This window comes from Eschrichtius robustus, chromosome 15, assembly GCF_028021215.1.
Source record: "Eschrichtius robustus isolate mEscRob2 chromosome 15, mEscRob2.pri, whole genome shotgun sequence".
Classification (NCBI taxonomy): domain Eukaryota; kingdom Metazoa; phylum Chordata; class Mammalia; order Artiodactyla; family Eschrichtiidae; genus Eschrichtius; species Eschrichtius robustus.
The window spans coordinates 1059203-1082157 of record NC_090838.1 but is presented as its reverse complement, the minus strand read 5'-3'; the positions used below and the strand labels follow the sequence as shown (position 1 = coordinate 1082157).

Genomic DNA, 22955 nt, shown 5'->3' with positions numbered 1-22955 from the left:
GCAGGTCTGTCCGTCGGTTGCCAAGGCTTTCCTTTAGTGGCCGTCAGGCGTGGGGACGAGGGGGAGCCCGGCTGTGATGAGGTAGTGAATCAGCCCGTCATCTGCTTCCACGCTCAAGAGCTGTGTTTCTGATCCAGGGAGACAGACCCATGAAGAGCACGCTGGGCAGGGTAGCGGCATCCTTGGGGCAAAAATTTCAGGTGGTTTTGCTTTTGCGTCCAGCTTACTGTTAGTGTCAGACTCAGAAAGAGGACTTCAAAGCCAATCCCTTCACAAAAGTCCTTTCTTTTCTAGAAGGAAGTGGGGCGGTATTGAAGAGTCTAGTTCTAGGCCTTACTAGCTTAGTTTGCCTCAGAGAAATGGCAAAGCAGGTTTAAAAAGTGAAGGGAATATGTTTTCCTTACACTTCTTCCTTGGGCTCAAAGCTCTTCAAGAATCTGAATTCTGAGAAAGGCTAATTCCTCAACACAAAGGACAATGGTTTCAGCCAATGGAGAGAGAGTTTTTAGATCAGGCAGGTGTGAGTTGGTTGTTTCTAATCCCGTGGAGTGGGCATGAATCAACTTTCCTCCTTCAGAGGTTACACTAGTTTGTTCCAGGAAACCTGGCTTTCACGGAAGAATCCTCGATTGTTACTGTAGTTTAGGGTCCTTATGAAAACAACTGACTGCTTAACTTACATGGATAATACAAGCATATCTGTATATAAATGTATACACACATACACATGCACACACACACACGCATAAACTTCATGCATTAAAATCTGGTCTATTTTTAGACCAGATTATTTTTCTCGTCTTGTTATTATAGAGGTTATTTTTCTCGTCTTGTTGTTATAGATCGTGGTGTGGAGGCAGCCTAAGGAGTAGCATTGGCACACACCCACAGACACATACCGCTCGCTCTGCTAAGCAGACTGTGGTGTCATTAATGAGATGATAGGACTTTCATGCTGAGTATTAAAAACAGCAGCTCTGGGTAATAAAATATGTGGAAAGTTGGAGAATCGACCAATTTGGCAAATTATTTCTGGACCCTGTATTACATGTGTGTAGTTCTGGGTGAAATCATTCATTGTTGAGGCTGACTCGTGATTTGTAGCTTAACCATGGCTTCTTATGAAGATAGTATAAAATACCGCTCTTTCATATTCTCGTTCTATGCTTAGAAAGTGGTAGACATTAATGTTTGAAGTTATGGATGTTTGTGGCTGTGGTGAATTAGGGTGGGAGATATTTGCACATATGCATCATTTAACCAAGTGCCTTAACCAGAGTCTAGGGTCTGCTCTCCGTTTGCTAGAACTAAACTTTCAATTTTAATTTACTTAGGGCCATGTTTTAAATAATCTACTTTTAAAAGTGCAAAATGACATATTTTGAAAAAGCGATCACAGGCTTATTGAAACAGCTGTAGCATGTGACTGCACTGGCTTCATTCACTCTGACTTGAATGCTTAGAGTTGTTTTAAAAAGTGAGAAGGGGGCTTCCCTGGTGGCGCAGTGGTTGAGAGTCTGCCTGCCAACGCAGGGGACACGGGTTCGAGCCCTGGTCTGGGAAGATCCCACATGCCGCGGAGCGACTAGGCCCGTGAGCCACAATTGCTGAGCCTGCGCGTCTGGAGCCTGTGCTCCGCAACAAGAGAGGCCGCGATAGTGAGAGGCCCGCGCACCGCGATGAAGAGTGGCCCCCGCTCGCCGCAACTAGAGAAAGCCCTCGCACAGCAACGAAGACCCAACACGGCCATAAATAAATAAATAAATAAAATTAAAAAAAAAAAAAGTGAGAAGGCAAACCAAAGATAAAGACATTTTTCTAGGAAAATTCATGTAAGTGGGCATAATCAAGGGGGCATGACAGAGCCATGAAACAATTGCATAATTACAACGTCGGCCCCAGAATGTCGGATTATGTGACCCACCCTGCCTGGTGACCAGCACTCAGTGTTCTGCAAACATGAAGCGCAAGTCGGAGGCGTGTAAGGAAGTTGGTTCCAGAAAGAAAATGCCCAGTAGGAGGATGAATGATCAACTCTTGGTCCCTGGTGGCAGAATTCGTATTCAGCTCTGGATTCTCCAGCTAAACACCTTCTAGAATCATCTATCCTTTGAACTTTAAAGGAATCAACTAAAACTACTAAAGAGACGTGCAGCCGTGGTGGCCATTTATGGACCATCAGGCGACCTCTTCTGCTGTAAGACAAATAATGTGTCCATTTTACCAAATACTTTGGCAGTAAAGTGTAATAAGCTACTCCCTCTTAGACAGCCTCTCATCAAGTCCTAAGTCCCAAGGAATCGTTGGATCAAAGGTAGCCCATGTGGTGGACCCTGAACTGTGGGGTTCTGATTGCTCTAAGTTCTGAGCAGGAAGACCCAAAGTCTTGCTTGATTTCCAAGTCAAACAAAAGCATCCCTCCTAAGAAGAAGTCACTTCCGAGGCCTGATTCCTGGAGAGGGTTTCACCAAGCTTTTCCGTTATAGAGAGAAATCTCCCCTGGAGGAGCCCACGAACAGGTGTTCCAAGACCCCATGTAGCCAATATCACACTAAAGGTATGCCAGGTGGATTATCCAGTGGGTTATTTCGTAACCCCCAGCGTCAGGAATCTTCAGGAAGGTTCTAGATCAAGGAGACACAGCTCTGCTGATGAAGTGCTCATTTTACATGATCAAACTCCTAGCTGTGCGTGACTTACGACAGTCAGGCTTTGAAAGGCATGTGCCCATCCATCTCCCATTTTCATGTCCTCCCAAATGCATTTTATTTTACCTGATGGCTATGTTTAGTGCCAAAATCACTATCAGTCTGTGTGAGTATCTGCCCCCATAGCCGTGTCTGTAACATGAGAAACTCATTTCAGGACACCCCACATTGCATGTCTTTGTCCCCTCCTTGTATTGGCAGAAATTGTTTCTGAAAAACTGGGGAAGGTACTTTCTGTGTCTGGTGACTAGAGTTCTGGGTCAGCATCTCGAAGTCGGTCTTGCGTGTCCCTTGTTGACCCTCTTGGCGGCTGTTGCATTGCTGAGCCAGCAGCAGATCCTCTCCAAGGGGGACTGTGCCTCTTTCTTAGTAAACTGAAGCACAGACAGTGACTGACAGTTAACAGAGTGAGAAGCAAGGCGGGCAGGACTCGGTGCGCGGAGGCATCTCGGGCGCCGAGGGGCTGCTCATAGGGCCCGTCACAGCAGCTGATGGTCACCCAAGGAAACCAGGGCAGCCAGATGGAGTCGCACGGACAAAGCTTAAGCTGCCCTCGGCCTCACTAGTAGCTATAAAGTCTCAGACTATTTCTACCATTCTCCACCCCTATTATAAACTGAAATGTGAAGTTTATTGAGAGGTTTTTTTACAGAGAAAACAAATGCTTATAAACCACCAAATTATTACGTAGGAACCCACCGATTACAGAAGGACTATTATTTATAACTTGCAAATTAGGTGTTTATTCTTAAATTCCAAGAATCCTCTGGCGTTGTAGTTACACGTGAACCAAAATATTACTAATAATGTACATTTCCACTCAGTATAGTAATGTACACACTGTGTTTGATCTTCACAGTGACTGTGTAAGACAGGGCAGGGTAGAAATTATTTCACTCTCATTCTGCTAATTAGAAACTGAGGCTCAGAAAGATAAGATTATTTTCAGCAAGTGATAGATATATGGTCAAACTCTGTTGATGGTTTTTCTTACTTCAGAGCTCATGTTCTTTTTATCACTCTCTGCTCATTTGAAGAACAGGAAATGCTATCTGAGTAACTCATTTCAGATTACATTAAATGCATCACTAATTAACCAGAATTATATTTCGTCCAGTTGACCTATCATAGGCTGGTCTTCTGCATGAAGAATTTTATTTTCAAAATGCACGTAATGGTCTAAGGTGTAATTATGAGCTTAAAGTTCCCACGTTATCCTAAAGTTGAGAAAGTTATTATTCAGGGGTCATAGCTTTTTCTAATAGCAGATTTTTTTACATGGTATATAGTAAGTACCTTTTCAGAGTCTTATAATTTGAGAAATATAGATTCAATGGTTATTTAATGCCTAGTAAGTTACAGTTATTTTCATACTACAGCCCACTTAAAAGAATACACCTTTAAATAATAGATAGACTCACATATGTGTGTATAAAATAAGTGTTTGTATTTAAATCTCCTTATGAGTATATATTGTATCTGCCCACTGACAGGAAAGAAAATTCCGTGAGGAAGAACATAGCAATTTGCTGTCCAGATGACAGAAAATGTTCATGTCCACTGCCATTTTTAACACATAACTGTTTCTTTTTTGTGTGATTTGCTCTGGTTATAACTTTATTTTTTTTTTAATGTTCATTGGAGTATAGTCAATTTACAATATTGTGTTAGTTTCTGGTGTACAGCAAAGTGAGTCAGTTATATATATATACATATATCCACTCTTTTTAAAATTCTTTTCCCATATAGGCCATTGCAGAGTACTGAGTAGAGTTACCTGTGCTATACAGTAGGTCCTTATTAGTTATCTATTTTATATATAGTAGTGTGCATATGTCCATCCCAATCTCCCAGTTTATCCCCGCCTTACCCCCAGTAACCATAAGTTTGCATAACTGTTTATTAATATATTCTGTTTCTGAAATACATTTGTAAATATGTAAGGTCCTTTCTTTGCTTACTCTTTATTGAATCTTGGGACTTTCTGGACAATTCAACTTTGAAGACCATTGACTTGGCCATTGGGTTAAATTAGGTAAAAATGCAAACACCTTCCTTTTCTAGAGGTTTTCTGGCTTCATGCTGTTCTATGTGTGAATTAGCCAAAGATGTGTGGTGGCCTCCTTGGAAGGTCACATCTAAGAAGGAATTGGGGGGTTTGAAGGGAAATGTGAATAATTACGTTGAGAATGTACAGTGTACGGCAGAGCTGCCCTGGGCAGGGGTTAGTGAGCTGACCAGAGGCTGAGTGTCCTGTGAGGTGTAGAGCCCAGCATGCTTTGGTCAGGTCACTGCAGCTCGCCTCTCCTCCCATCCGTGGCCACCTTCACAATGGTGTGGTCAGTGCCTGTCATATTCTGACTCTGGGCTCTGTTTGCACCGCCCTCCCCAGCAAGCAAACCCATACGTAATCCAGCTTCTCTGCAGAAACTCAACTGTCTTTGAAGGGAACTCAAGACAAAACCCACCCTCACAGACACAACTTTTGTTTTAATTACCAAGTTTCCAGGGTGTTTTTTATTCCACACAGGATGATGCCCTAGGTGCCACGTTATTAAAGCTTCATGACAACTTGCAATCAATGGGCTTGAATTTCCATAAGACAGGACAGAATGAGGAGGGTGAGGGTCTCTCACTGTGGCCTCCGAGCTCCCCAAACTCCCTTTCAATGAGGCACTCGCACTGATCAGCCAGTTACCTCTTACCTCATTCTCAGGAAACGGCCCTGATGCAGGAAGCAAGTTGAGATACAGACAGACTGTGCATCAAAATTAGCCCCCCAGCTTTCTCCTGCAGTCAGCAGAAAACGCAGTGAGTTCTGTGACCAGCGGAGAAACCAAGGTGTGTTTAGTAGGCAAGGTCTCAACTGTGCACAGTCGGGAGAAAGAATATGATGACTTTTTATCATCTTAAAAATTAATCGCTCCCTACATCCATGAAAGCGTTATTTTAGGCAGTTTAGTATGCGAATACATTGAATGTATGGCTCCACCACTCAGAAATGAGTAAAGGCAGAATTAGGCATTTCCAGGTATCAATTTATGATAAAAATTAAACTTTCTTCTTGCAAACTAATTTTGCGTAATTAGAAAATATAATTATATGTTATGTTTCACGAATTTTCAGACTCTTCAATACAAACCAGAAAACTTGCTAACAAGGTGAAGTCATGTACATTTGAGACGCAAGCAACATGCATAAAGTACAGGAAAAATCTTTTTTTACATAATAATAAGAAATAATAGATGTAAGAGAGTAGATCTAACACATTTTTATTTAATTTTTTTTTTATTTAGAAGCTTTTAATGACATAACATATATTTAACAGATAGGGCACAAGTTGAGAGGTACAGGTCACATGACTGAGCACCAGGCCTGAGTGAACACCTCCATGTTCAGGCCCAGCCTCTGGAGTTCATGCCTATCAATGCCATTTTGATTGTGCGGTAAGATGAAAATTGTCATTACAACCGTTACAGTGACAGAGAAATGCACACTACGTACCAAATAGCAAGGTAATGAAGCAAATTATAACACAGTGTGGCAACACACAAGCAAGTAACCACTAGGGTAACATGACTTTGTCCAGTAAATGCTTTCTATTCCATTTGTTTTTAAGGTCCACTTGAAGGGATGACCAGCTTATTTCTTTATCTAAATTTGATTTTTATGCCAAATGCTAGCTTGGCAGAGGGTAGGATAAAGGTGGGAAGGCATGTCTTGTAGCTCTGGCTGCCCTGCTTCCCTCACTCTCCCTGGACTTCAGTTTGGCATCCAGAGATTAGGATGATAACACTTGCCCTTCACTCACCTCACTGCCTTGCTAAGCTTTAAGCTTTAAGGCAGGTGTGGTCCAGAGAGACGCTGGGGAGAGGTGAGCAATCCAGAGCTGCAAAGTAGTGACCGTAACTCAGGTGGCTTTTGCACGGTTCTCCTCTCTCAGGCACAAACTCAAGCTTGTCTGTAATTCTGAACCCAAGGTCCATGGCGATACCAAGCAAATATATTATGTACATCAAAGCTCCATTAATTTAAAAGACTCAGGGCCTGGTGACAGCTCACTTCAAAAAAATGGTATGTGTTTTCTGTGTACACAGAAGTGCACTGGGTTCCATGGGGACACAAAAACTAAATAGATACCACGCTGTGCCAAAAAGAAACACACATAATATAGCATGAAAGAGGAATGTGTACATGGAAATATATACGTAGTGGTGCTTTGCGAAGCGCAGAATTAGAAGCCATAAGCCAAGGTGGAGGCTTTAAAGGTTTGAGCTGAAAACAAGAACAAAAGTTTTCAGATTTGAAGATTGTTGAGCTTTAGATTAGGTTACCAAAGAACGCGGTAGTGTTTCCGAAAGGTCTTTTCCGTCTGATGGGGATTGAATCTGGTCGAAGAACGGGGCCCCGCGCCTCCCAGGTTCCTTCCAATCAAACATACTCGTTGGAATGGCCACATCACACCAGTATGTAAAACAGGAGGACCAAAGTTTTCACAGATTCATGTCCCCTCCCCAGTTTACAGCATCAGCAGTAGCAAAAGCAACCTTGGTCTGCTGGGCCAGGGATGTTCAAGGTCGTCCAGTTAATTTGGAAAGTCTCCGAGCTGTGTGTGCGTGCATGCGCGTGTGTGCGTGTGTGATTAGAGAGAGAGAGAGAGTGAGAGAGGGATGCAGTTGGTTAGTGTGTTTCAGTCCGTCTCAGTCTGAAAACGACTGATTTCAAATAGCTCTTGTCTGGATTGGGGGGTATGACTATTCTATTTCTTAGTCTCTAAACTTGGATGAACCACATACCTAAAACGTCATCAAGTAGAAAGGTCCTCAAAACTTAGTGAATAGGGCTTCCCTGGTGGCGCGGTGGTTGAGAGTCTGCCTGCCGATGCAGGGGACACAGGTGCGAGCCCTGGTCTGGGAGGATCCCACATGCCGCAGAGCGGCTGGGCCCGTGGGCCACGGTTGCTGGGCCTGCGCGTCTGGAGCCTGTGCTCCGCAGCAAGAGGCCGCGATAGTGAGGGGCCCGCGCACCGCGATGAAGAGTGGCCCCCACTTGCCGCAACTGGAGGGGGCCCTCGCACAGAAACGAAGACCCAACACAGCCGTAAATTAAAAAAAAAACAACTTAGTGAATAAATAAAACTTTATTCACTCACATTCCATTAATTAAGATCCCTAATGAATAAGAACTTCAAGAAGCATAACTCACACATTCTACATTAAAAATTATTATGCAACTTGGATCCCTTATGAAAACCATTATTTTTTCCTTCAGTTTATCTCATTTAGCTTAAAGGACATTTTTACATCATGCTTCAGCTTATGAAATGGACAACTTCTAGAATCAATAAGCCAACAATCCTCTTCTGAGCTGTTGTAGTGACGTTAGCCTGTGCTTTGGATGCTGTCGAGCTGGCAGAACTCTGCCCGGGCCCCCATGCCTCGCTCTGGGCCTGGGAAGTTGACTGTACATGCGTGAGGTCTGACTCGGGGCATGAAAGGGGATGCATGGCCGTGACCTTCACCTGTGCTGACGGGGCAGGTGACAGGGAGGGTCGGACTAGAGATGCACAGGGGCTGCGTGCGGACACGGGCCACCCTCCTCCAGCACAAGCCCAGACGGCGGGCTTTCCCCTGGAGACGATGCAGCAGATGTGCCGGGACATGGCTCTCGGGAGTCGGGTCGGGACCAGACTGTCACCTTCCAAACGAGGGCCTGGTGCCCAGAGCCGCCACGGGGCCCCAGACGTCACGGAGCTGTTCCTCGACTGCACAGAGATCTGGTGGTGGGTGGTTTATATCAAATCTGTGTTACTTAAGTCCACGTATAAATTATATATGTATATATATATATATATATATATACATATATAATACAAGTCAAAATCAGAGCTCAGCTCCCACTGAACTTCCGTGTGCTGGCCCTGCACGGGCCAACATGGTAGCCCCTGGGCACACGGGGCTGTTTAAATATAAATATGTTGAGTTTGAATCTAACTTAAATTAATTGAAATCACATAGTGTTGAAACTCCACATCCTCAGACCCACCAGCCTTTGCCCCCCAGCTCCTCCCCCCAGGGTACGGGCCCCTCGTCTCTCAGGTCTCTGCCCAGAGGCCACCTTCTCGGCGAGCCTGGCCCAACTGCACCCGAAGTGACCCCTGTCCGGGGCCCCTGTCCCCTCCCAGCACAGGCCACCCCCCCGCATCACTGCTTACAGTTATTTTCCGTTTGTTTTTCTCCTGGCCCCTACGCGGTGACGTCCCCGCCTCCTGGGTTCATCCTTCGGCTCCGAACAGCGGTTAAGTGAATAAATAAGCTGTATTTGTTCGTGCACCCCAGGCCTGTCAGAACTGGCCTAACCAAAACTGTGACAATTAGAACATCTGTCTGTGATCTGATAAAAATTTGTCCTATGTCGTCCTCTCCAAAGTTTTTGCATCTTGAAGTCGGAGGAAGGTATCTCGAAAAGCCGATATTTGACCCAGTAAATGCGGACGGATGGAGCTCCCCAGGCCTGCGTCCCCAGGCCTCCGTGTACCGCGTGAGAGCCACGCGGCCGCAGTGAATCGGCTGCCCCTTCCCCGGCCCCGGCCTGCCCCCGAGGGTTGCTCTGCCTCAGACGATGGACGTGATGCGCAGGTCTCTCCCACGTGGTTCCTCTCCGGCTGAGGAAGGCTTTCAGGCGAGGCCGGGAGCTGAGATCTGGAACACGTTAGAAGCGCACAGCTCAGAGGGGAGCCTGGCGGGTTCCTGAAGCGGCCCTGTGCCGGGGCGCGTCCTGCCCGGGCCCGGGGACAGCAGGGGCTGGAGGGATCCCTGTGTCCTGCTGCACAGGATCAGCTGATTTACACAGACAGGAGCAAATCCCAGCCCAGTAAGCCAGCTCCTCCGGGGAGAAGTAGGTCCAGCCGCTCCAAGCGCGGGCAGGCATGGGGATGAGACCGCAGCCCGGAAGCAGGCACAGAAGCAACAACACGCAGCTCAGAAAAACGGGCTGGGAACTGCATTCACTTCACCCACATCATCTCCCCCCACGACGCGCACCGGTGAGAACAAAGCAACTACCTCTAATCACCCAGAAACCACCGTTAAGACTGTGAAAGTAGATGGGGGTAGTCTGAAATTCCCCGCCAAAGTGAAAACAAGACAAACAACAACACTGTTAAGTAAGAAGGAACTAGAAAATGTGACGGGTAAGTCCAGAGAGGTGACAGACCTTGAATCTTCCAGCCACGTCACCCGTCTGTTCCACTCTCACCTTCGAGATTCTCCTCTCATTCACACTGAACTTGGGGGGTGAGTGTGAAGGGGTCCTGGGAGCCCTCCAGCTCCGCACCCCACTGTTCAGATGGGGGAGAGGGAGCTTGAGGAGCAAGGACTGCCGGCGCCCCAGTGCTGGCCATGGGAGAAGGGCTGTGCCCAGGATCCACCCTCCCAAGCGGCCGAGGCTGGCGCCTCCCCAGCAGAAGCTGTAGTGCGAGCAGCGCCTGGGCGAGCAGGAAGGCCTCTCCTACCACAGAGGGAAAGGGTCCACATCGTCTCAAAGAGGGGTGGGGTATTTGCAGAAGGACCAAACTCACATCGCTCCGTCTGGTCTTGGGGACGGGGCTGCAGGAGTTATGTGTCTTCAGAGGGTCCGAGTCCGTGGATCACTGAGGGGGTCGGTCGGTCCTCTGGTCCTTCCCTCCCCCGTCTCTGCACAACCTCACGCCTGGGTGTCCCTGACCCTCCCACCTTCCTACCCACTCGGTCCCCTCACGCTGCCCAGGACGCTGGTCCCAGGAACCCAGTCCAAGATGTTCCTAATTTCCGAATCTTTTCTCCGAATCAGAATGGACTTAAACTCCGCCAGTCAGGACCCTCGTAGGTGACAGGCCAACGAAGCTGGCAGTTCCGGCAGACATTTCAACACCTGGTGCTATAACTGGCCCTCAAACCTCAGCAAACCAGCGTAGAGTAGGAAGGCTCCGAACAGCGACAGCAGTTCCGAGCGGCTGGCAGGCAGCAACCGTGGTGGATGGAGAGCTGGACGCCCGGCTGGGACTAGTCTAGAACGGGCCATGTCGACGAGGACGGGCAGGTCTGGCTGCTGTGGAAGGAGGCTGTGCCGGCCCAGCATCCTGGAACGGCGTCCCGCCCTGTCACCTAGCAACAGGATGATGTGGAGGAAACGCCAGCCTCTCTGGGGCTCCGTGTTATCACCTTCGGAAGGACAGTAGGTGACACCTCCTTCTCACAGGGGCCCTGTGGGCATGAAATGAGGACTGACAGCCACAGGCCACGAGGCTGACCACTGGGGCTGTGATTCTGTTTTCGCTCAATGGAGTTTGTGCGATGATCACCACTTTTGCTTCTTTCCTGTAGTTGCTGTGGCTATTAAAACACCATCATCTTCTCATTAGGATCTAATATATCATCACATTTCTGTACTTACAAGTCAAAAATGAATGTTGGTATTTATTTCTATAATCAAAAAAGAAACACCTATTGATGCCGTAAGAAACTGTGGCCTTTGGTGATTTGAAACCCACGAGGGTGGACTCTTAGACCACGTCCTCTCTGACCTGGTAAATCTAGAGCAGTTTCTGCTTTGAAGAAGTGTCTCTTCTTTCTGTTTGTTCTTGTATCTTTTTTTTCTAGTCAGTTTTCTATTTGCTAGCCTACGGCCTATTTTAATGGCTAGAAAGAACAGCAGTAACACAATCGGGTTTAGCACTAGACACTGAAAGAATTAAAAGGTGAGTCAGACATATTTTTTAGAGACAAAATACTAAATGAAGCCAGTGCTTGTATTTATAAAGTTATAATCCACAGAGTTCTAACCACAGCAAATTCCGGTCGTGAAGATGGAGACAAAATACCATACATGGCTCCATTTTTTTTAAAGAAGTGTTTTTGGTTTTCTAATTGCAGCTACTGAGCCTAAATTGTTTATAACAATCTGATTCAAAGGAGATAAAATTCAGACCTATGACATTTTACAGAGCTCACACAGGAATCCAAAAATGCATGTAATTACAGTAAAAACAAGGTTCTTGTTTGATGAGGAAACACTGGGGAGACCCTGAGCCACTGAACCGCCTGTTCATAACTAGGAGGGTAAACTGCCTGAAAGCACAAAACCAGAGATGGAATTCCAAAAGCTCGCTGTGAATGATTTTGAATTCTGGAGGCTGAAGCTTAGAACCTGCTTGTTGACAGGCTGCCTGATGGATCCCTTCCATCCGCCCACATCATTAAGGCTTGACTTTATCTCACATGCGTTTTGAAAGAGTTAAATACCGATAACTTGAAAACGTCCATTAACCCGCCAGGATTTTCAGCCACTCATGCAGTCTCTCCAGACACCCCCAGTCTTACTGCTGGGGGTCCGGCAGCCTCGGAGGACACAGAGGTTGGTGACCAGGAGGAAGAGCCGAGCCTTGCTCAGTCAGACGCTAACCCAGTGTCCCTTGATGCCCCAGATTTCTCCTACAAGTAGGCAAAGTCCTCCACATCTGCTGTGTGGGCCCGGCCTCCCCGGAGACCTGCCACCAGGCGTGCAGGGCTCGTTCACATGCGTGTCTTTATGCGGCACAGAATTCTCGTGGTTCCAGTAAGGGCTCAGGCCTGGCTCGGGCCGCCAGCGTCACCGAGCCAGTAAGAGCAAAGGCCCGGCCTGGACCAGGAGGTGTAAGTTCCCCTGTCACTGTCACCCTGATGTGGCTACGCAGCAAGGGGCGGCCTGCAGGGTCCAGGTCTTCAGAAGGGAAAGGATCCCCCAGCTTGTTTGCAGGCTCCCTCACCTGTGTGGCTGGGAGGCCGTGTGAAGGAGCGTGTCCACCTTCCTTTAATCTCCTTGTAAAGCGATAAGGTCACCTAGCAAGGAGCGGAGACATGAGCAGGTGCCTGATGATTGGAAAGCTAAGCCGTGTCCCTTTTCTGTGTGACACTGAGGGGAAACCACTTCCTCTTTGGGGCAAATGAATTGAAGATCATCCTGAGATTCTGAATTTGGAGACTTAATGAAAACCATGCAGATGACAAGTTTGGTAGGAAGGTGGGGAGTTTCATAGACTGTGGGCCTCATCAGCGTCAGGCTCCCATGCAGCCTTCGCTGTGGTTTAGACGGGCGGGGGTGGAGGGCATAGCTTCTCTGCCCTGTTCTCTCCTTTCACTGACTTCCTCCTACTCCAAGCTCTTCAGGTGACAGGAGAGAGTGAGAAGGAAATCAGGACAACGCCGCCTCTTACTTGACTCGGCTTCTGCTTAGAATTGACTTTCAAAATGCTTCCAGCGGTTGCACGTGGTGCCTTGTTTTCAAACCACAACTTGTAGGTTCATCTGGTGGTTGGTTCTTGGTGGGTGCAGTGGTGCTGGCTCCCCAAAAATGCCAGTTTCGTGCGGAGGTAATGCAGCCTGGTCAGCTAGAGGCCGCTTCTCTGGTCAGCCCACGAATATAAAGACCAAAGTGCATAAATTGAGAGGAGAATATAAGTTACACTTTCAAGGGTTCCTGAAGGCAGGGGTGCCTTTGCGTCTTGAGAGCTTAGCCCTGGGCCGTGTCGGGTGTGCATGTTGGGTGAACACTTCCACGGTATTTCTGATGCGTTCGCTGCTTTTGTTTTCCTCCCTCTTGATGCACTTCGGGAAAACGTGTATCCTTATTCTAAGGAGATTGATTCCTAGGAATTATCCAGAAGAGATACAATATTTGTTTGGTGCAATGAGTGGTGCTGTCTGACTAATACACGGCAAATTTGATTTGCTGAGGTTTGGAGAGATGTGTTAGATTTCAAAAATGTGTTGGTTCTGTGTGTGGCCTAGCAAGGATGTTGTTCTCTGTTATTGATGTGCCGATGTCCAAACCCGGTTCACCAACAAAAGCCTGTTCTGAGGAGACAGCACAAAATCCATAAAGAAAACACTTGGGGTCCCTGAGTCAGCTCTGAGTCAGCTGGCATCTTCTACGAATCAATATGCCTCATTTCCTCATTAATAAGCTTTAAAAGTTCTTCTTACTCTGGTTGATTTAATCATAGAAACAAAGAATATATTTGAAAATGGCAGGCAGTTAACCAAATCCAACCTAAAGTAGGGGAGGGGTCCATCTGAGAATCCATTTAGTATTATCTATATTTTGCAATATACATGGTAGCGATCACGTAACATGAGCGAGAGAGATCGTCCCAGATATGCCTTTAGTGTTGAACAGAATACATTTCAGATGAAACACAGGGGTTTCGTGTAATTTTTAACTTGGCCTTTTTTTCAATGAGTATTCCTAAATATTTTTTGAGATTGGATATGCCACTTATTCACAGGTTGTTTCTACCAGCTCACCGCAGCTTTCCCGAGGCTGTGGGGTGGATGCTGGGCAGTGTGTCACAGTGGCACCGAGTCGTCACAGTCGCGCTTTTCGTTGGCATCTGGCCACTGCGTACTTTCCCCACCCACCCTCTCCAACCTGCTGAGATACGTATAAAGAACCACAGCGAATCAGAGTTCCCTTCTAAGCTTTTGCGGGGGCGTTCCTCTTGCTTCCCTGTGTATCTGGATAAGCTGTCTCTAGGGTAGAAAATTCAAAACCACTCCCAGCCCCAACGTGTGTTCCTGATACTGACCGCCCAGAGTCAGTGTCGGCGCGTCCCTGCAGGACCCTCCAGCACCTCGGGCTTTCTTCGGTGCTGCCCGAGCATCACTGTGAAAACAATTTAAAAGCGATTGGTGTGCACATCTGCTTACAAGTCGGCGACAAGTTCACGAACTCTTAGAAAGCCTAGTCATATGATGAGTATAATTATTATGCGTCTGGTTGGGCTGTCAATAAAGAAGGCCAATAAAAGAAGTAATGCTGAAAATTTAGAAGTAACGGAAAAGTAATATTTTAAAATTTTACTTATCCTATAGAGTGGTTGCTTTGAATGTTAATTCAGGAAATTCGTCGTTTGCAGCAGGTGTTTTAATGGCCTACCGTGCTGTGAGCGCACCGCGCTTTCTTTCTGCCGCCGCTGTCCTCGGACCTGCAGGTGGGACTCCGGGTCCTGGGGCGTGAGGGGCCGGGCGTAATGCGCGCCCTGAGCTCGCCGTCCGCGCTGTTGCAGCTACAGGTTCTAGCCACCTTTTCCTCTTCTTTTCTTCTTTGTCCCTTTTTTTTTTTTTCATTTTCTTTGCAGAAGGCCATCCACTGAACTGTCACAGCACTCGCATGATGCAGGACGCGGAGAAGGACGACAACAATAACGACGAGTATGACAACTACGACGAGCTGGTGGCCAAGTCCCTGCTGAACCTGGGCAAGATTGCCGAGGACGCGGCGTACCGCGCGCGCACCGAGTCGGAGATGAACAGCAACACGTCCCACAGCCTGGAGGACGACAGCGACAAGAACGAGACGCCCGGCCGGAAGGGCGAGCTCAGCCTGGACCTGGACAGCGACGTGGTCAGGGAGACGGTGGACTCGCTGAAGCTGCTGGCCCAGGGCCACGGCGCGGTGCTGGGCGACCACACGGGCGACCGCGGCTACGCCGACGCGCTGGCGCCGCCCGACGGCAGGAGCCTGACCTACGGGGCGCTGGGCAAGGCCGCCAACAACGGGCTGGCGGAGAAGCTGGTGGAGGAGAGCGACGAGGAGGTGTGTCTGAGCAGCCTGGAGTGCCTGCGCAACCAGTGCTTTGACCTGGCGCGCAAGCTGAGCGAGAGCAGCCCCCAGGAGCGGCCGCCGCAGCCTGGCGCCGGCCCGCGCCCACACGGCCGCCAGGACGACGACTTCCCGGGGAGGACGCCCGACCGCAGCTACTCGGACATGATGAACCTGATGAGGCTGGAGGAGCAGCTGAGCCCCAGACCCAGAACTTTCTCCAGCTGTGTTCAGGAGGATGGGTACCGCGAGCGGGAGGACGACGCCGCCTCCGTGAACTCGGACAGGTCGGAGGAGGGCTTCGACATGACCAAGGGCAACCTGACCCTCCTGGAGAAAGCCATCGCCCTGGAAACCGAGCGGGCCAAGGCCATGAGGGAGAAGATGGCGGTGGAGGCGGGAAGGAGGGACAGTCTGAGGTCCTACGAGGACCAGTCACCGCGACCGCTCCCCGGGGAGGAGAGGAAGCCTAAGGCCGGTGACAGCCATGTCAAAAAGCCATACTATGGTAAAGGTAATATTTCTACCTAACGTAAGTTGCCTCACGAAAGCGTGCGCTAGGGTAAAAGCTGTCAGGTGTAGGCTACGATTCAAGGGCACGTCCCACTCCATTACATCACGAAGGCAGGTTTCTTAGGGTTGATTCCAGAGTTATATTTTGTGATTACGTCTCTGAAGAGTAAATGAAATATCTGTCTGAGAAATACACAAAGCAGCTGGATAACATGACGTTTCGATGGAAAATGCATGCCTTGGAAAGACAGGGTCAGAGCCCAAGCCCATCACGTGATAGAAAATATTAGGGTGAGCCTGTGTTCTTACAGATGAACCGCAATCCGTGTGGAGTGGTGGGGGTTTAGGTGACAAAAAGTCCATCAGGGATGAAGCACGTATTTGGTAAATTGCATTGAATAGGTGGCATCATGATTTATAAAACGATCATCAAATGGCAGTTATCGATGAAACCTCCCCCATAGAAAACACCCCCGACAGAAATTGAACAGTAACAGGATGAATGATAACGTAAGACAAGGGCAGTGACTGCACGTTCATTATCTTAAGGTAGTAAGGAACGGGAGCCGTTTGCTACGCATGGCCTGGTGTGTCCCAGGCTCAGATCAATAGCCATCCCTTTAGTATATTCACCCCCTCACTGTTCCATTCCATCGTGGAAACAGTTATGGTGCTTGCTTTATTGGGAGACACTCAAAGCCATCCACTGTGATAGTTCCATCCAGGTTTCCACCTGTGAATTATGTGGGCACGTGTTTGCATAGATCTGTAAATTCAACCATATCCATATAGAGTCACTACACCTAATATGTATATTTCCACCCTGAATGACTGACTTCATGCTTCCAGTAACAGCTGCGTCCACTTTCAATACGAGGCGGATGATAATTTGGCCTCGTGTAAGACCTTGTGAATATTTCAATTACAAGACTCTCAGAACCAAGTGAGAAGCAACTTCAAGGGTGAAATTGGTGATTCCCTAAATTCTTCCATATTAGTACCAAGAAGTTTTTCTGTTTTGTATATTGTCCCATTTCTGATGAATATTGAGTTTCCTCAGAATGAGGTTCAAGAATTTGGTTTGAAAATCCGTTGCTACGGAAATATCAAAGGATCAGGACCTCCTTTTTCTGCAGTTACACAGGTGTGTATTCTCCTCTCCATGTGTGCACGCACCTCCAGGGGCACATTGGGCTTCGCTTTAACCAAACCCCAGTTGGAGGTGAACCTTAGCCAGAGGCCAGTCGGGTTCTGGATGTGGCCGGTGCTTGGGTGCTGACCATCGTTTCAGTAAAGCAGGTGCAGGCCAGACCCTGTGAGGATCCGGGTATGAGGAAGCGTCCTCTCTTAAAGGCCATGGAGTGAGGCATCAAGCTTGCTTTGGGTGTTTGCCAAGACCAGGAGACGCAGCTTGTGTGTCTATACCTAGAGCACAATCTCTTAGAAATCTTTAGTTGGATATTTGAGGCTCACATAGGAACTAGACACTTTTAGGAAGAAATAGTGTCCTTTCTCATGGGCTGGCTCAGGTGGACAAATGTGGCAGCGTTCTGTTTGGGATTCTGCAGAGTGCATTTCAGGACTGAGTCTGGGCATTGAGAAAGCAGCGCTATACTTACTGAGGAAACACGCGGGCTCATGCGGACCCGATGTTGCTGTGCCTTCTTTGGTTTCTGTGGTTCCTTTCAACCCAGCAGCTTGCTGTAGATTTTGGTTCATTTTGTTTTGTTATTCTTGTTATTTTCTTTTATTCTGTTTTTGGCAAGAAGTGGAATTCAAATCACTTGCTTCCCCTAAATAAATGGGGACAGGATGGGAACAAACAGTAAAACCCCAAAACCAGGATGTGCTTTTTTCCCCCGAAATGGGGGCAGGGTTGGGGATTTGGACTTTGCAAATGAGCTGGAAATCACTGATTTCTGCTTCTCCCCAGTATTTCCAGATTTTCCTCCTCTGATCAAAGCGAATCGCCGTTTCTTATCAGTGTTTTCCACATCACTTCCAAATTTCGTTTGAAGACGTCCGTAGTTATATTCAAAACCAAATAAATAAAGCCAAGCAAGGACACCAAAATGGGGCAAAGAGATGAATGCCCTCCTTATTAAAAAAAAAAAAAAAAAAAAAGCTATGTGCTCTCTTACCAACACGGACACATAGCACATCACCAATCTATTGTCAACTTCTCTGCTATTTTATTAAACATGGAGAGAACACTCACACCAATTCTCATTCATACACAATCTTCTCAAAATGATTTAAATTATAAATGAGTAACCTTTCCAAGAGCTTGAGCTGAAACAAAAGAAGTTCATCCCAGGGACTTCCCTGGCGGTCCAGTGGTTAAGACTCTGAGCTTCCAATGCAGGGGGTGCAGGTTCAATCCCTGGTCGGGGAACAAAGATCCCACATGCTGCGTGGAGCGGCCAAAAGATATTAAAAAAAAAAAAAAAACAAGGCCATCACAAAACGTCCTCTGTCTTTCTTCTCCTCAAGCAGCTGCCGGAAAGGGAGGAAGGGCGCAGCCTAAACACAGCACACAGTTTTTTCTAGACATTATTGCAGGGTTTTTGGTTGAATCGTTGGCCTGTTTGCTTCCTTGGTTGTTTTGCGTTTGTTCAAAGATTTGCTTTCAAGATGAACTGGGATTGCAAGAAGGGAGAAAGCAAGGGAAGGTGAGGGTATTGGTGAAGGCAGAGGAGACCCACCTCCACCAGGATGCAGGCATCGAGAGGAGAGTACACGCTTGGTGTTTCCAAAACTGCAGTAGACGAAGCCACACGGTGTTTGCACAAATCTGCACTTAACTTCAGAACACTTTTGAAATCGTGAAATAATATAATTTGTTAGGAAACTGTAAACATACTCGTGAAAAAGAGCCACTTAATGATCACTAGTAGTTATAACTTAGTTTTATCCTTTAAAAGTCCTTTATATCTAGTCTATGGTTTTACATTATATCTCTAGTTTATGATCTTAAATAATATTTTCCTTGAAACTGTTACTGCGCACTTACTATTTTATATTTGCATTCATTCAGTTGTACCACTCTTATTATGAAATTACTCAAAAGGCAATAAAATGCTGAGCTTTTTGGTTGCACATGTAAGAGAAGCTCTAATAAGATATTTAGAAATGAAGCCACAACAGCATAGGTTTAGATTCGTCTTCAGAGATGATTATCTATAAATAATGGTAGGAAGCAGCCGACTGTTATATCTAGGACACTACCCTCAACACCATCACTGGTTTAAGAGATTCCAGGACCTTAAAGACACATTTCAGAGAATAGAATGTTAGCTAAAAATAAAAGGAGGGATTTTTATATAAACATAAAAGTCTTTATATATGCCTGTGAGTCCTTTGTCTGTTTCAAGTTCACATGAATGACTTGAGAAAAAAGCCCATAAAAGTACCAAAATTTTTAAACCAATCTTTTTTCTTGATATAAAATGAATTCTTTGCCAAAAGTAAAACATCTATTTTCCAGTGATCATGATTGGCCTGATTAATGAGATATCACTATAAAAATATTAAAGCCTTAAAGAAATTTTAACTATAACATCCCTGGGCCAAACTCCCAGTAACCACCATGTATCGATCATCTGTGCACCTGGTTTTGAAAACTGGCTCAAAAATAGTGTTTCACACACTCACGTGACTCTTTGGTCTGGGTTTTTGGAGTTATTTTCTGCACATTTATGAACTGTGGTCAGTTCTGGATGTAGAAATAATTTTGTTAGCAATGTCATTGCATTTCTGGCATCTGCCATTCGAGTTTTGACCAAATGTCTGCTCTGCTCCTCCCCGACGGGTGCTGCAGAGCCCACGGGCTGCCTAGAAGCGTCACCTCTTAGTTTTGTGCATGCACGCACAGCTGTCAGAGCCTGCCTCTGGTTCCAAGAACAGACGAGGAGATCAAAACAAATGATTGCTCCAGCAGCTTCTGAAACATCTTTGATTGCCCATCATCTCTGTCAGGTGGGATTTCCACCATTTCGGTCATTTGCTTGCAGTGCCTTCTGAGAGTTCAGCTGGTTTTGAGAAAAGCGCTGAATTGGCGTGTTAAGGACAGTGTTGCAGGAGAAGTCTCAGCACCAGTAAAACTGTGCAACTAGTAGCACATGCAATCAGAGCGCTCAGTAAGAAAGAAGCTCTGCTCAGGAGCGCTTAAATGGCGTTATGTTTCCTGGTTGGATATAACAAAGCAGTTGCTGAAGGATCACGGAAACGTTTTGTTCTCTGAGAAGGTCACTGTCTCATCATTATTTATGTTGATTTCTTTGAGCAACGGCTTATCATGTAACACACGGGGAACACTTAATCAAGCGTTCAGGTAGGGAGAGCGTTTTTTTTCTTTAGTATCGAAAGTAAAATATTTTATGATTCATGATTACACCGTTTAAGGTTAAAAAATCACCCCAAACCAAAGAACTACCCACGGATGTCACAGTCTGTCCCCTACACCTGCTTTGTTTCTTTATTGATCAAGGTCTCTTCGGTTGTTAAATAATCACATTTGTCTTCAGCTGGTAAAAAATTCATTCTATTGACACCTGTTGTCGCTTTTAGATCCCTCGAGAGCAGAAAAGAAAGAGAGCAAGTGCCCCACCCCCGGGTGCGATGGAACGGGCCACGTAACCGGGCTTTATCCGCATCACCGCAGTCTGTCCGGATGCCCGCACAAAGATAGGGTCCCTCCAGAAAGTAAGTCCATGTTTCGCCAGCGCCCTGGAGTGCGCACACCTGTGACTCGTTTCTGCATCCTCCTCGCCTCTGTCATTTCCATCTCTGGTCAGTGCAGCCTGACTTAGGTGTCCCCTCCTTGTCCGGGCGGGCAGCTCAGCCAGGACCAGGGCTCTACCCCGCCCCGCAGCGTCCAGCATTTCCTCGGCGTGGTCCCCGTAGACCTGCCCCGGGACCCGGGCTCACCATCCGGTGTTGCCTTCTGCAGCTTGGCCCCCGCGCAGCTGGCCGGGGCTCTGCTCCTTACTTCATTTCCAACTTGCTCTGTGACCCCCCAAGCCAGTCACTTCTCTCCTTTTCTCCTCACAAATTGTAGAACTGAATTTAGACAGTCTCTGAGCCATCCATCCAGCACTGCACGGCTATGAATCCCTAAGGAAAATGGCCTTGAGACGTCTTTTGCCCACTTATCTGAACTTAGCCATTTCCGTGAACCAGTACTTACGTGTTACTGCATTTGACTTGTAAAATCTATTTCATGTTGTCCCGACATTTCTACACAATAAAATCTTAAGTAAGAGGGTTTAACTTGGGTGGGTTTGGATCTTACACATCCGTTTTAATTAGTTGAGTTCTGAGAATATGCCCTTGACCTATGAAGACAACTAAATTTCTTTTAGAACTGAAATGATATGCCCTTTTTTTGTTTATCTTTCTCTCGGCATATAAAGTATGCCAACTATTCAGGTAGAGTTAGGATTGATGGCTCAGAAAAAAGGCACATTTTCAGCAATGGCTCTCTGTCAGATCCTGACTTCAAGTCTAAGGTGGTAGGCATTTTCCTCATTCCGGGAGACTCGGTTTCTACGGGGGGAAATGTCATAGCTCGGCTTGTTTGTGACAGTGACCAGCTGAGTGGTGATTTTGCTTTCCCATCACAATGGCCAGCTTCGGAAGTACACAGAAAAGTTTGTAGCTTAGAAAACAGGTTTAGCAGAGTGTTTTCAGGTGACATATTTGTAGAAGTTATTGTGGCTCCAGCTTTGCAAGTGGCCCCTGGCAACAATAAAGCCATGTGTCTCAGACCCGTCTTGCGGGCAAAGGCGCAGCGTTGCGGCCGCAGCGGATTGGAGAGGGGCCGCGCCCGTGTGTTACATGAGCAGGGGCAGCTTGCTTCACCCACAGCAGCTTCTGCCCCAGCACCCCCTGCGGTCGGGCACCCCGCTGGCTGGCACCCATCTAACCCCAATAAACCCTGCAGGGGGTATTGGCCCTGTTGTCAGATGAGGGACATGAAGGCCAGATGGTCACCGCCTCTCCCGGGAACCAGCACAGCACCCAGGGCCCTGAAGATGCTCAGAGCTTTCTGAGGTGGTCTGAGCAGAGAACTGAGCTCAGACCTAAACCCACCTCTGTCCCAACCCTGAGCTCATCTGTCTCCACGGAGACCTGGGTTTGACGTCTCCAGTTCAGTCTTAACAAGCTGTGTGTCGCGGGGCAGGTGACACGCTCTGTACTTCTTGTCCTCATCTACAAAGAAGGCATTAGGACCAAGCTCTAATGTTTGAAGAAGAAAGAGCTTCTTTGTGCACTTTTTCTTTGAGACATCAAAGTAGAGCATCAGTTCCTTCTCATGGCTGAACAATCCTCCTGACTCCATATTTTCACAAGAAAAGTCTAAATGCAGTCACACGAGGCCCGTGTCCCGACCAGCTGCACCCCGAACCTGCTCACACAGCCCCGGTCAGATCACACCTCGCCTCGCCTTTGCTCACGTGCCGTGGGGACTCAGCTCTGACACCAGTGTTACAAACACCTCCCAGAGCATCCACAGAAAATCGTTTCTAAAGATTTACTCATATGCAATTTTTTTATAGTACCATAAAAATGTAAAAGGATTAAAGGACTCCATAGAAGATATGTCTCTCTTTTTCTACTTTTTATTTTTTAGCTTTTTCTGGGCTAGTGTCCCCCACTCACATTCTGTCCACTTGAATTCCACAAAGTAGCCTGCACCCTGTTTGAAACACACCGTGTTAGATACACAGAGGACACACCGTGGATGAGACACAGCTCTGGCCTCCCCCCGGAACTCCCGACCCAGCCGAGGAGGGGGCGTGAGACAGCGTGACCGAGCTCCAGCCCCCTGCTGTGGGCATCAGGGACCGTGGCCTCCCGCAGACTTCACTGGGGCGACGCTTGCGCCAGTCCTGCGTGAGAGAGAAAACCCATGGCATTTTCTAAAAGCCGTCGTAACGGTCCACGCGGGAGACCAGGGCAGAAAGGAGGCAGTGGCAGAGGGACAGATTCAAGGAGCACTCCAGAGACAGGCTGGCAGGACAGGCCATGAGAAGGAGAAAGGCAGGGAGATTGAGAAGACGTCTAGGAGTCTCCCTGGTCCATGGCAAGGGCGTTAAACCGGTCATCAAGCCA

General features: G+C 47.3%; 1 protein-coding gene across 2 annotated transcripts in view; it reads left to right on the top strand.

The window, feature by feature from the left end:
* The window catches only part of MYT1L (myelin transcription factor 1 like), a 136871-nt gene that overhangs the window by 26044 nt on the left and 87872 nt on the right, over positions 1-22955 (top strand). The window contains exons 5-6 of one of the 2 annotated variants that reach the window (XM_068564217.1): positions 14863-15834; positions 20409-20543. In XM_068564217.1, the coding sequence (XP_068420318.1) occupies positions 14863-15834; positions 20409-20543 (1107 nt within the window). Of the gene's footprint in view, positions 1-14862; positions 15841-20408; positions 20544-22955 lie in introns of both variants that reach the window. The other variant, XM_068564216.1, reaches the window with a different exon arrangement.